At 44.9% G+C, this 13,630-nt stretch overlaps 1 protein-coding gene across 2 annotated transcripts in view; it reads right to left on the bottom strand.

The window, feature by feature from the left end:
- Window positions 1–13,630, bottom strand: part of HIRA (histone cell cycle regulator) — a 73,060-nt gene that overhangs the window by 24,404 nt on the left and 35,026 nt on the right. For both annotated transcript variants that reach the window (XM_081122651.1, XM_081122652.1), the window contains exons 10-14: window positions 11,675–11,745; window positions 10,888–10,993; window positions 8,666–8,881; window positions 7,227–7,312; window positions 1,204–1,401 (exon numbers count right to left, since the gene is read on the bottom strand). In XM_081122651.1, coding sequence (XP_080978777.1) covers window positions 1,204–1,401; window positions 7,227–7,312; window positions 8,666–8,881; window positions 10,888–10,993; window positions 11,675–11,745 — 677 coding nt within the window. The remainder of the gene's footprint in view (window positions 1–1,203; window positions 1,402–7,226; window positions 7,313–8,665; window positions 8,882–10,887; window positions 10,994–11,674; window positions 11,746–13,630) is intronic.

Below are 13,630 nucleotides of genomic sequence, written 5' to 3'. Positions count from 1 at the left end.
CATGACATCAGAGCCCAGGAAGTAGGAAGCGGCAATAACACATGACCCTGTCCCCACCAATGGAAAATCAGTCTAACAGTAATAGTTTTGTGTGCTAGGGTGGCAGCTACATTTGGGCACCAATGCCTCCTGGAATGATCCTCCTAAGGTGCAAGTCCAGAGCCTTGCCCAGCATACTTGATTCAGCATAGAAGCCCAGCTTTCTCCCCCTTTACTGCGACTCTGTTCAGACTTGGGGTTCTGCTCTTGCTACTGTCCCCTCCCTCTTCCCTGGGGGACTGTATGGGCCCTGGGTAGGGAACCCTCTAATAAGCCTTCCTGAGACCTGCCCACCAACTCCTCCCTGCTTTTGATTGTCTATCCATTTCTACCCAGGAGGCAACCCTATGCCTCTGTGTTTGCCCCTTTCTCCACCAGCCTACGTACTCCCTGGGGACAAGAACCCATCAATCAACCCCCTGTGGGCGTCTGGGCTGTAGCAGTGTGTAATCAGAGCAGTTGCTGGGCAAATGTTCACTGAGTGAATGGCTTCTGGTTCTTACTGACTTCTAATTTGGTTTCCCGGAAATGGTTGGTGAAGACACAGGCTCCCCAAGCACACATATTTCTGAGAGTGCAAGAGGACTGTGGCCCCTGCCTGAGATGACTGGTATGGTGATGCTACCAATGGGGCAGGGAGGAGGACCCCTAGTGTATACTGGCCAGAAGGTGAGGCCGATCCTGTGGCACAGGGGAGGGAACATCTGGATCAGGGGCCATATTAGGCCTGAGAAATCATTTGGTCTGGCCCTGCCAAGTCAAGTGCAGGTGGGACTCAAAATTCAATAAATCTAGAAGCTTTATTAATAGCTAATTTTTAGGTTGATAATTTTGTATGGCCAGGGAATGATGTTATAAATATCCAAATGGCCCTTGGCAGAAAAAAGGTTCCCCACCCCTGCTGTGGCAGGTGATGTGTCCTTGGCTGGTTCCCATTCTTAGAAGACCAATCCTAGGACTACACCTTCCCCCAGGACGTGAAGTCCTCATAGCCCTGTACATCAGAGACACACTTGAATAAGGCCTTCCATCCGAGTAGGCCTTCATCTGAAATCCAGCATCCCTTTTCTTTCTTTCTTTTTGAAGGGGCCATGAAGTGTCCTGAAACTGCGTCTAAACCTGAACTTTCCCCAGGGATAGGAGGAAGCCTTGGTACGTACTCACCTGTCCTTATTGACAGAACTGCCCCCAGGCCTGGTGCCGGCTGCTGCCACGGGTTCCGTGGAAGGCTTTGAGACACCAAAGGAGTTGGGGGTACTGGAGTCCAGTGGCAGTAGCTGTGGACTGCTATGAGAGGAAAGCATGCTGCCTGCCAGGGAGCCTGAGAGTGGGATGCTGTTAAAGAACGCCGTGGAGAAGTCCCTATGGTCAAGAACAACAAAGTCAGCCTCGTGAACTAGATACCACATCAAGTACTTTATACATTCTAAGTAACTTTTTTTCTGGATCCAAAGGTAATATATTTTCATGGAAGAAAATTTGCAAAATTACAGAACTGAAAATCATTCCATATACTCTGTTTAATTGACTCTAAGGTGAACTGATACTTTATGTACCACTAAGAAAAAACTGTTACCAAATATAACTATCAGATGTACCCTGATTTTAGAGGTGTAAAAATGTGCAAACATGTGTCTCAGAACTAATGAAATATAGCATATAGAGCAGGCCTCCCTTTCATTATGGGTTATATGTATGCACCATAATTTACCTAACCAGTCTCTACTGTGGAACAACCAGGCTGAGCTGTCTCCCAGCCTGTTCAGTAATGGACACTGCTGCAAGATAGTATCTTGCAACAGGGGGCAAGATACTGCAGTGTTAACACTGAGGGCCCTGGGCCAAACCAGCCAGGTTTCACCTCTCTGCCATGCACCAGCTCTGGGACCTTGGGTACTTCAACCACTCTGTGATTCAGGTTCCTATCTGCAAAAAAGAAAGTGACAGGACCCTCCCCATGAGGTTGCTGTCAGGATTAAACTTGTTAGTGTAGCAAACATGTAGAACACATAGTAGCTGCTCAAAAAAGCCTAGTCTTATAACTGTCATCACACCTGTTTCACACTTTACATGAGATAAATTCCTAGAAGTGGAATTGCAGCAGCGAATGAAATGTTCATTAATGACTTTTGACGTACCCTCCTTAGAGGTTTAAATTGCAACCTGTGTATTAGAGTGACTATAACCCTCACCAACAATTGTTACCAAATTTCTTGATACTTGATACTGATAGATAAAAAATAGTATCTTACTATAGTTTTAATTTGCAATTATTTTTATGTAAGATTGAAATTTTTTCATATAGAAACATCTGATTTCTTGTGAAACGTTTGTTCATACTCTTTGTTTACTGTTCCATTTGGTTATTGGTCTTCATTGTCGATTTTAAGACTACTTACATATAAAAGAATTCCTTACATGAGCAGAAAATGTTTTCCCAAGAATATTGTGTTTTGACTCTTTGTTGTGTAATTTTCCTTGCCACTCCCATGTTATTATTATTATTCTTTAAAATATACCTTTATTGATTTCAGAGAGAGGAAGGGAGAGGGAGAGAGAGACAGAAACATCAATGATGAGAGAGGCGGATTGAGTGGAAGCTACACTGAAACTCTCCCAGGACCAAACTGGAATTACAACTAAAATATAGAAAAATCATCCTGAATAATCAACTGAAGACTAACTGAAGAGCACCCTAATAATCAAGGACATAAAGAGGAAACCACGTAAAGACTGGTAGGAAATGTGGAGGCACGAGAGGGCTGGCTGGGTTCCCACAGGCAGCAGCTGAAGTTCCTGAGGGATATCTCAGCTGTGGGGGGTTCCCATTGAGAACTTTGGAGCCTAACCCCAAGCTGGGCTTCCCAGCCCAGAGCACCAGAACTGAGAAAGGTGCCCACGTAACATCTGGCTGTGAAAAGCAGCCGGGTTTCTGTCTGCCAGGGAGAGACGGCTGGAAATGCAGGTATCGTCTTAAAAGGCCAACACACAAAGTTTCATGTGCAGCCACTCACCTTGGGCTCTGGTGGAGGGCAGAGTGGACTAGAGCTGTGTGAGGAGAAGCTAGGGGTGCTGGCTCTGGGGATAGAGCACAGAGAGCAGCCATCTGGATTCCTGTGCTTAGTCATTCCCCAATATGGCAGAGGACATCTTTCTCAGGCAGACATTTACCATGCAAACAGCTTTTGTCTGGGGGGAAGCAACTGCCTTGGCCTGTTGGAAAACCTCTCATCCCATCCTGTGGAGTTTCTACAGCCTGAGGCTCATTAAGGGACTGAATAACAATCAGCCTCTGGGTGCTTTGTGTTTTTGCCTGATTTGCTCCTGGACCCAGGGTTTGGGAAAGCAGACCTTGGTGTGCATCTTGGTCCTTTCCAAATGCACTTAGCCCCTAGCAGAGGAGCCACAAGCTGTGGAGCATGGAAAGCTTCAAACAGGGTATTAAAGGCCAGTCATAAACAGCATCTGACACTGGCCTGCACCAGAGACTATCCAAAAGATGTGAGTCCTAGGAGATCTACCTAATACATAGAAAGAAATCCAAACAGACAGCCAAAATGGGGAGACAAAAATATAAGCCCCAAATGAAAGACTTCTGCAGAAGAAGAGCTAAATGAAATGGAGATAAGCAATCTATCAGATACAGAGTTCAGAATACTGATAATAAGGATGTTCAATAGCATGAGAAAAGAAATGGAAACTATGAAGGAAATTAAGAATGACAGTAAAAATATAAAACACTGGAAGGAATAAACAGGAGATTAGGGGAAGCTGAGGATCGGATCAGCGAATTAGAAGATAGAGTAGAAAAAAAATCACTCAATCAGAGAACCAAAAAGAAAAAACAATTAAAAAACAGGAGAGTTTAAGGAAGCTCTGGGACAACGTGAAACGTAATAATATGCACATCACAGGAGTGCCAGAGGAGGTAGAAAGTAAGCAAGGGTTAGAGAACCTGTTTGAAGAAATAATGGCAGAAAACTTCCCTAACCTGGTGAAGGGAAAAGCCATACAAGTTCAGGAAGCACACAAAGTCCCAAACAAGAAGAACCCAAAGAGGCCCATGCCCAGACACAAAAATAATTAAAATGCCCAAAATTCAAGACAAAGAGAGAATCTTATAAAGGTGGCAAGAGAAAAGCAATCTGTTACCTATGAAGGAACTCCCATAAAGCTGTCAGCTGATTTATCATCAGAAACTCTACAGGTCAGAAGGAAATGGCATGAAGTATTCAAGGTAATAAAAAGCAAGGATCTGAAACCAAGAATACTCTATCCAGAAAGGCTATCATTTAAAATAGATGGTGAAATAAAGAGCTTTCCAGACAAAAAAAAGGCTAAAAGAGTTTATCACCACCAAACCAGCACTGCAGGAAATGTTAAAGGGACTGCTGTAATAATAAGTTGAAAAAGAGAGAATGAGAAACATAGGCATAAAGAAATAAAATGGCAATAAGTACCTATCAATAATAACCTTAAATATAAATGGATTAAATGCCCCAATCAAAAGATATAGGGTAGCTGAATGGATAAGAAAACAAGACCTGAATATATGCTGTCTACAAGAGACCCAACTCAGAACAAAAGGCTCATACAGGCTGAAAAAAGAAAAAACAACAAAAACTTCTGGAGGACTTTAAGGGAGAGATTGAAAGCAACACAATCATGGTAGAGGACTTTAACACCCCAGTGACTCTACTGGATAGATCTTCCAGACAAAAAAAATCAAGGAAACAGTGACTCTAAATGACACACTTGATCAGATTACAGAACATTTCACCCCAAAGCTGCAGAATATACATTCTCCTCAAGTGCACATGGGACATTCTCAACCACATGTTAGGACACAAAACAAGTCTCTACAAGTACAATAAGATTAAAATCATATTAAGCATCTTCTCAGACATTTACACCCTGGAATACTATGCAGCTGTAAAAACGAAGTATCCCTTACCCTTTGAGACAGCATGGTGAGAACTGGAGAGTATTATGCTAAGCGAAATAAGCCAGTAAGAGAAAGACAAGTTTCACATGATCTTACTCATCTGTGGAATCTAATGAACAAAATAAACCGATGAACAAAACAGATCCAGAGACATAGAAGCATGGAACAGACTGACGAATCTCAGAGGGAAGGTGGGGGTGGGTGGGAAGAGATTAACCTAAGAACTTATATGTATATATGCATAACCCATGGCCACAGACAATAGTATGGTGAAGACCTGGGGTGGCGGGGTGGTAGTGTGCAGGGTGGAGGGGATCAATGGAGGAAAAAAGGGGACATTTGTAATACTTTCAACAATAAAGATAAGTTAAAACATAAAAATAAAAAGATTTTGTAAGCTTTCTTTCCTTTTCTATGCACTAGAATATTTTCAATAGTATTAGAATAATCTGTTCCTTAAAAATCTTAGAATTTCCCTGTGAAGCCTTCTTAGTCTGGTGGCTTTTGGCAGATTAACTTTGGGACAGTGTCCTCTATTTCTTCTATAATAATTCATCTGTACAGATTTTTTCAGTTTGCTAATTTTATTTTCCTCAAAAACCATCCACTTTCAAATTTATTTGCACAGAGTTCAGCAAACAAGCCTTTCATCCTTTTGATTTATTTTTTATCTGTAGTTATTTCCCACTTATTTCTACTTTAAATATTTGTGCTTTACCTTTTCTTTCTTGATTAGCTAATAATTAGCCATTCTGTTGCTACTTGTTTTAACATGGGTATCAGAAGGGCCAAAAAGCCTTGGAGACCAAGAGAATCAAGTTCTGGTGCCAGAAAATGAGCCCTATGGCAGAAAGCTCACTCAAGTCCAGGCAGGAAGCCATCTACTCCCTCTGCCTCCTCACTAGGTGAGGCCTGGAGGGATCTGCAGAACAAAAGTGCCACCACCACCACCCTCACCACTTCCATGACCCTCACTCTCACAAGTCCTGCAGTGTCACATACTTGGTCTGATTTGGTCCTTAAAAAAGGTAGGCAGCAGTGGCATTACGCCCTATAGGTTCACAAAGGGGAAAAAGGCTTGATCAAAGGAAAACCACTCTCTGGGAGGAGCCAGGAAACTGGTACTGGCTCCAGCTGGTCAAATCTTTGCCCTCCAGGGCCTCAGTGCCCAAACACCTAACATGAGGGGGTCAATTGGCACATCATATGACTTTAGACTTCTAAGAAGATTTGGAACAGCTTATGGATGAGCAACTGCGAAGTGCAGAGGACTACTGTGTGTGGTCGCCCTGAGCAGACTGACTGCATGAGTATGACCCAGAGTGAATCACCCTGACGGGAGAGGGAATCTATTTCTTTCACACAGCACTTTATGATTCTTTGAAACATATACTGTTTGGGGGAGAATGACCCATACTAAAGCAAGCTTGACTATAGATGCTGAAACAGAGCAAATGGTGACTGAGTCCACTTTCCCCCTCTCTGCCTTCTTAGGGAAATGTGCCTCAGAGTCCCACTCTCCACCCAACAGTTCCACTTCTGGGAAGTAGCCTGAAGTAACAGTCACAAGTGTGCTCAGAGATTCACTTACAAAACAAACTACAAACCCACAGTTAAGGGGCTGGTTAAATAAATCATGGTGCATTCACAGGATGGGAACCTGGAAAATCAGCAAGCCGACACTTCAGAGGACTATTTATTAAAATGGAGGCAAGGTCAAGATATAGGAACAAGTCGGGAAGGGAGACTGGAGATGCAGATACCAAAATGTTAACACTGATTATATCTGAGAGACTGAATTATGGGTAATGTTTATGTCTTTCTTTGGGCTTTTACTATTTTCAACAATAAAAAATGGCAGCTATACAAGGGGAAAAAGAAACAGAAAAAAAAAAATCAGTCCAACTTCTCTACCTTGTGTCTTCCAATGCTGTGCCAAGAATGAAGCAGGGCTGGCTGTGTAGACACGCTGGCCCTGTGAGGGTGCTCTTGGCCGCTGGCCTGTCACAGGCTCCTCCCAGCCCACCTTCAGCATGAGATAAGTTTGCATAAGGGCTCTATGGGGAGCACTGGACTTAGAAGCTAGTGGGAGGCTGGGCTCAATTCCCTCACTTCCAGATTCTATGGGTCAGATCTGCCCAAGAGCCTGTGAAGACCCTGATTATGAACGTGTTAACTGGTGAAAGGTGAGAGTAAGATCTCCCAAATAAGGCCACAGAAAGCTGGGTGAATGAATGAGTACCCGGTGTCCAGCTGTGCTATGCAGAGAGGTGTGATTCTTCTCCGACCATCTGCTGTCCGAGTCTCAACTTGTTTCTTCAAAAGATTCTGGCAAAGTAGAGTGATATAAGTGAATGGAAAAGTTATGCCATCATCTCTAATTATCAAATAAGAAGGTTTCTAAGGAAATGTATTCTAACTTCCCTATCTATAGACTTTTGATCCAACTAAACTAAGCCACCCAATCAAAGAACAAACGTTTTTATCAGGGTATGCGCTCTACTTCCTGCACAGTATACGAGAAAGGGCAGAAAAAACTCCCAGCTGAACCAGCTCTAGCCCCTTCCTCTCCATCACCAATATACAGCCTGGCCAGATTCCAGGATAAAGTGAGGCTATGGGGATCAACAAGGGAACTAACAGATGAGACCTGCACCCATGAGCCACATTCTTGCCTCTAAGCTGTGGTTTGCAAACTTTCTTCCACTAAAGGCTAATAACCAAGGGTCACACATTGTATCTGAATCACCTGGGGAGGTTCATCACCCTTCATAAACTCCTGAGGTGGTTTAAGCATCCTAGGTAATTCTAACCTTCCTGCTCTGTTCCTGCCCTATCTCTACCCTCCACCCTCAGTGAGAAGAAAGGAGAGCCCACAGATGTCTCCTAAGGGCAGAGACTGAAGCCTAATGTTCTCAGTACAGTAAATCCTCACTTAATGTCATCGACAGGGTCTTGGAAACTGGGACTTAAAGTGGAACAACATATAAGGAAACCAATTTTCCCATAGGCTAATTGATATAAACAAGAGTTAAGTTCATACAACATATTTCTGTTCACAAAAAACCACCAAACTTCTAAATAAAGACACAAAATACTTCTAATATTAAACATTGAAATATAGGTGAGCTATACATACGTTTAAGGAAGATTAATTAAAAACAAGTAAGATGATTATTTTCTGACCTATTTATTCCAGTCCCGGGTGGCTGGCACCTATCCCTGCAGCTCAGGGCACACCCTGGACAGTAAACCTATCATGCACATCTTTGGGATATGGGAGAAAACATGGGGAAAACGTGCCAACAGACAGTGGCCCCAGCCAAGAATCAATTTTTAATTTTTTCATCAACGTTTTAATGACAAAGTGACATTATTCAAGGACTAATAGTATAGAGAATTTCCTAGAAAGGCCAAATTCCTGTAAGAAATGACTCCTCTAGAGCTTCTTGGGGCAAAAAGGCCTTTGATAAAGGTGGATTAAGCCCCACTATTACCTCATGCAGTTGAGGGTAATGGGCCAAGTGGGCCCAAGCTGGCTTACCAGTGGGTCCTACACCAGATGCGGCACACACCCAGCTCCCCACCACTCGTGTCTGTGCCCTCTCCAGACTGCCTGTTCCCCTTGCTCTGTCCCTGGGCATGTGCTGTTTTCTCAGTGCCACTGGGTCAAGCCCTAACCTTTCTGATGTCTTCCAGACTCTCCCCATTGACGACACCAGCGACTGAGGCAGCTGAGCCTGTCTCTCTGGCCACCACACTCTTCTGGTCCAGCTGCTGCTGTTGCTGCCTCCGCTGGTACTTGAGCATCTCAGGGTTCTCGATGACAGCTGTAGAGAGCTGGGCCTCGGTCATGATAGCCAAGCTTTTGCCATAGGTGGATTGGTGAATGTGGCTCTAGAGAAGTTGAGAAAAGTACAATAAACCAGCTGTGAGCAGCCAAGTGATAGATGCAGCCCACCAGGGTGAGCTGCATGTTGGCTCTCCTGGCTCTGAGAGCAGAAAGGACCCTGAGCAGGGCTCCCAGAGAACCAGATGCCAGCTCTTCATTGCCTCCCACCCTATTCTGCCTGTTACCAATTAGATGACTCTGGGGTAGTCTTGTATCTTCCCTAGATGTTTATAGCCTTCTGTGTTATCTATAGCTGGGGATGAAAGTGAATGCATATCCACTAGAAAACACCTATGACATGTCTGATGCAGAACAAATGGCAAATGTTTGTTAAACTGAAGTTAAGACACTCAAATTGCTAACTTAAGGCTCTTAAATCACTCCAAGGACCCCAAACACTCTTTGGGAAACAGATACTGAAACCAGAGTCTACTTTTACTGCTCTTATCTGCAGCCATCAGCTCCATGTGGTTGGAAGTCGTCATGGGCTGCTTACAGTGTTTCTAAGAACAAGGGAAGGCCTGGCATAGCAAACCTAGGGAAATCCTTCTCTGTCCCTGATGTCCTGATCCTTCTGAGCAGGGCATCTCTCTCCATGTTCCCAAGTCTCGTTAGTCCCATGCCACAACAAACCAGACAGGACCCCACAAGGGCAGGGATGATGTCCCCAGAACACTGGAGTGACTGGTGCAAGAAAGAACAGATTCACATAAGGATGTGCTATGATCAATGTAAAGGTCAGGAGGACATCTGCCTCACAGAAGAGGATGTTGGGCAGGGAAGTGGCACCTTGGAACCCACTTCTGCAGGGTCTGCTATGCCTATATGTGGCCAGGAATCTCCCTCCCTTACTACCCTGGCTCCTGTCCCCTCTCCCCTGAATCACTCCCTTGGAACCTCGAGGCAGAATTCAGAGTTTGGCCAATGTTTCCCTAGTGTTCTTCATACATGGGGTCCCTGCCTGTCATCTGGGAAATGGTAAGCTATATAGGTTATTACAAAAGTGCACAGCAGACCCCAGTTTACCTGATGACAGCGAAAAGGTGGAAAGAAGACCTGATGGCAAGACACTCATCCTTTCATTGACAAGAGACTTCCAGGGTGCCAGGTCCTATTCTAGGTGCTGTCAACAAGTCAGACTCCTACCACCAAAAGGTTTACATCATAGTTGGGGGAGGTCCCCACAGTAGCTCAAGAGGGAGCTTCCACTAGCAATGGAATCACCGAGGGGAGTGCTGCCCACCTGCTCTGAGCTTTCACAGGGCTCCTTTCAGACAAACCAGTACTGGTAAAGGCCCATTTACAGAAACACTGGTTAGAGAAGAGCCTTTCCTGAAGCCATTGAGGAAGGGCTCACAGGCCACATTGTCCTGGACAGAGCACAGGAAGGCACAAAGGCAGTAAGTCTGGGTCAGGCTTCTGTTCTTGCATCAAAAGGTCACACAGGGTCTCGGCAAAGGGCCATACTATTTTCCATGGCTTAGTTACCTCACTGATGAAACGAGTAAGCCCTACCTTAAAGGGTTTTGTGTATTTTAAATGACATAACATGTGCAAACATATGGTCCAGAATCTGGTATATAATAAGTGCTGAGAAATGGTCAATATTACTATTTAGTTGCTGTTCCATGGCAACTGTGTCGGTACAAGACAGTGGGGACAGTGATGTGAGTAGGGACCCTTGGGATCCCTCTCTCCGGTTCCCTCTCAGGGTGAAACCTCACAGTGAGTGGCTAATTATCAGTTCAGGATGAGGTGCCCAAAATCACTCCTGAACTGATTTCTGACATGAACAGAGACTCATTTTTAAATTAACTTATTTTCTAAAGAAGACAAGGATTACAATCTATAAGACGAACACCCAATAATATGTTAAGAAACAATGTATCTGTGTATGTCACAAGAAGAGGGTCCAGTTGAAGGGGCCTCTCAGAGCTATCAGGGCCATTTCTGTGGCCCCAGAGCACATGCAGCACATGGGTCAATAGCTGGCAGCGTGTCATTCTCCTACCTTCTCCTCCTCACTCAGAGGGTCTCCAAGCTCATCCTGGGAGAAATCTAGGAATGCCACAGAGCCATCCATGGAGCACACCAGGATGCCCAGCCCGTTCAGAGTCCTGAAAGAGATGACCATTAGCAGCCTGAGAGCAAGTCCTGTGGTGCCCATGTGTGCCTCAGTGGTTGGTGGGGGAGGATAGCAGGGCAAGGCTCTAGGAAGATGCTGAGAATCTCTGATTCCCTTTTGTGGCCTTGTGGACATAGGGATAGGGTGGACAACAGTCTCAGAAGGTTCTGGCACCCTTTAGTTCTAAGCACATGCACAAAGTATCTCTCATCACACGTTTTGTAAGAATTTAATTTTTATTTATCTTACTTTTGAAACCATTAAAAAAAACCACGTGGGGGAGTATAAATCTAAACGAGGTCACTGAGAGGCAGAATGTGTCTCCACACCTATGCTAATCTGGTTCACCCAAGGACAGAGTGAAGTGGAACCAGGATCACAGCATTCTCCTTTTCCTAAATACCAGTCTGTTGTAGAAGGAATTTTCCAGGGGCAAATCCCAAAAGAGCAAGTAGCACAGCAGCAGACACTCTCCCAAAAGCAGGACTAAGCTGCTCTTTCTTGAATCATGTGGAAATAGTACCCTGGGGTCTGTCTGCTCCACTGGCAAAACCTGGGGTGGCTGTGGGTGGGTCCCTGGCTAACCTGACCCTAATCACACCCAGGGGTCTCGTGTTCCAGTGTGTGGCTTCTCCTTTCCTAGCCTGCGCATCATTATAGGAATCCATCTTACCAGGAAATATCCATGATGGATTTGTCAAACAGCTCATGGATGACAACCAAAGGACGTTTCAGACATGTGAGCTGGAAAGAAAGCAGCAGCAAAGGTTAACAAAATGAATGAAAATCACTTTTAGTTCAGTCAGCTTAGTTAACACTACCAGTCCTAGAAGCCTTGGTCAGAATTTCAAACAGCAACCACCAAGATCCCAAACTGCAGAAAACAAGGCTTGCTGAAATATGCAAACTAGAGTAGCCCCTGTCTGAAGGGCTCATTGTGATCTGGTGGGGTAGATGACTTCATACACGGACAACCGACAATGGAGTAGGGGGCTCTGGAAGGGCCAGGACCTGAGCAGAGAGGGTCTGCCAAGCAGGGGATGGCATGCCAAAGCCTTGGCAGGATGAGGCAGCAAAGGCAGCTCCCAAGACAGGAAAATAGCCCTGGAGAAAACCCAGTACATCGTCTCTGGGCCCAAGGAATTCTGGTACACATTTGTATGAGGCTTGGTGTAACTGGCACATATGTCACACAGGCTCATTCTACACTGTGTGTGGACAGTCCAGGAACACACAGAAACAGTTTATGTTGTCTTAGTTCAGATCCAAAGTTAACCACTATTAATGCTTGGATGAGTTATATTCTTCTGGTTGACAAAATAAGGCACATGGTTGTGCCTGCTTGTTCATTTAATACCTACTGAGCATGTCATTAAATATCCTGTAAAATCTGTTTTTGATAACTGCATAACATTCATAAGTGCATATTCATTATCTAATCACTCTAATGTTGGGCCCTGCACGGTCTGCATGTTCCCACAGTTTCAGTGAGATCCATCTCTCATACACTAGTGTCTGACTTCCTGCTGACAGGTCCTGGGGCCACAGGCTGGGTGGGAACACCCTTCTGCAGGGCTCCCACTAGGTACTGTGGAAGCTACCAGGGGGCTGGGACTGTTTTTGTGGAAAAGGAGTTGCTTCAGCAACCTAGTCCTGAGGAGAGGGCTAGAATCTGAGCTACCTGGAATCCACACGAAGAATCTTGTCCCTACACTAACTGCACTTTCAGAAAAAAGAGCCCTGCCCCTCCTCCCAAAAATGTGTCTACAGACCCCTCAGAAATCTGGACCTGTGTGAGCAACTGACCTCAATTTTATAAGAAACATGAGCACACGATCAGTGATGTTTTGGTCAAAGCACCATGAATGGAGCCCCAGGCCAGGAGAAGCCCAGGAAGACATGCCTGGAACTGCCTATGATGGCACTAGGGTTCAGGTTCTGGAATGGATGTAACATGAATACTGGGCCTGAAAAAATCACAGTGTACACAGCAATCAATTTCTCTGTGACAAACGACAATAAATGCAGCCAGAGGATCGCCTTCAAACCTACAACTTCAAATCCACTCTGCTTACGGGGAAATCAATAACAAGGAATAAACTATTGTTAAATGTAATAACATGAACCCCAACAACACTGTGCTGAGTGAAAGCAACACAAGAAAAAGTAAACACTGCACAACTCCATTTAAATAAAGTTTAAGAACAGGCAAAACTCATCCATGTGACAGGCGTCATTAGAGTGGTTGCCTTGGCAGAGTGGGGTTTGGGGGATGGGGTGCTGACTGGGCAGGGACAGGGAACGTTCTGAGGTGGCAGTTACATGTGTAAACATGTTAGGACAATGCACCAGGCTGTATACTTCTTGTAGGTTATATGTCGATACAGGGTTTTTAAAATGAAGCAAACACAACATGCCAAATATGGCACCAACCACTATGGGTGTTCCCTGAGTCTGGACACAAGAGCTGCCCTGGCTGGGCTGAGGCCCGGTCTCCAGTGCTTCCTTCAGGGGTAATAGGAGGGTGTGACCCCCACACAGGGTGGAAGCAGGGGTCCCTTTTCTTCTAGGCCTCCAGTCTCCAAACTTTCACCAGCCCTGTCTCCCGTCACCCTTCAGGAGAGCAAGA

This window comes from Miniopterus schreibersii (assembly GCF_964146895.1).
Source record: "Miniopterus schreibersii genome assembly, chromosome: 20".
NCBI classification, from domain to species: Eukaryota; Metazoa; Chordata; class Mammalia; order Chiroptera; family Miniopteridae; genus Miniopterus; species Miniopterus schreibersii.
This window is presented reverse-complemented; position numbering and strand designations above follow the sequence as displayed.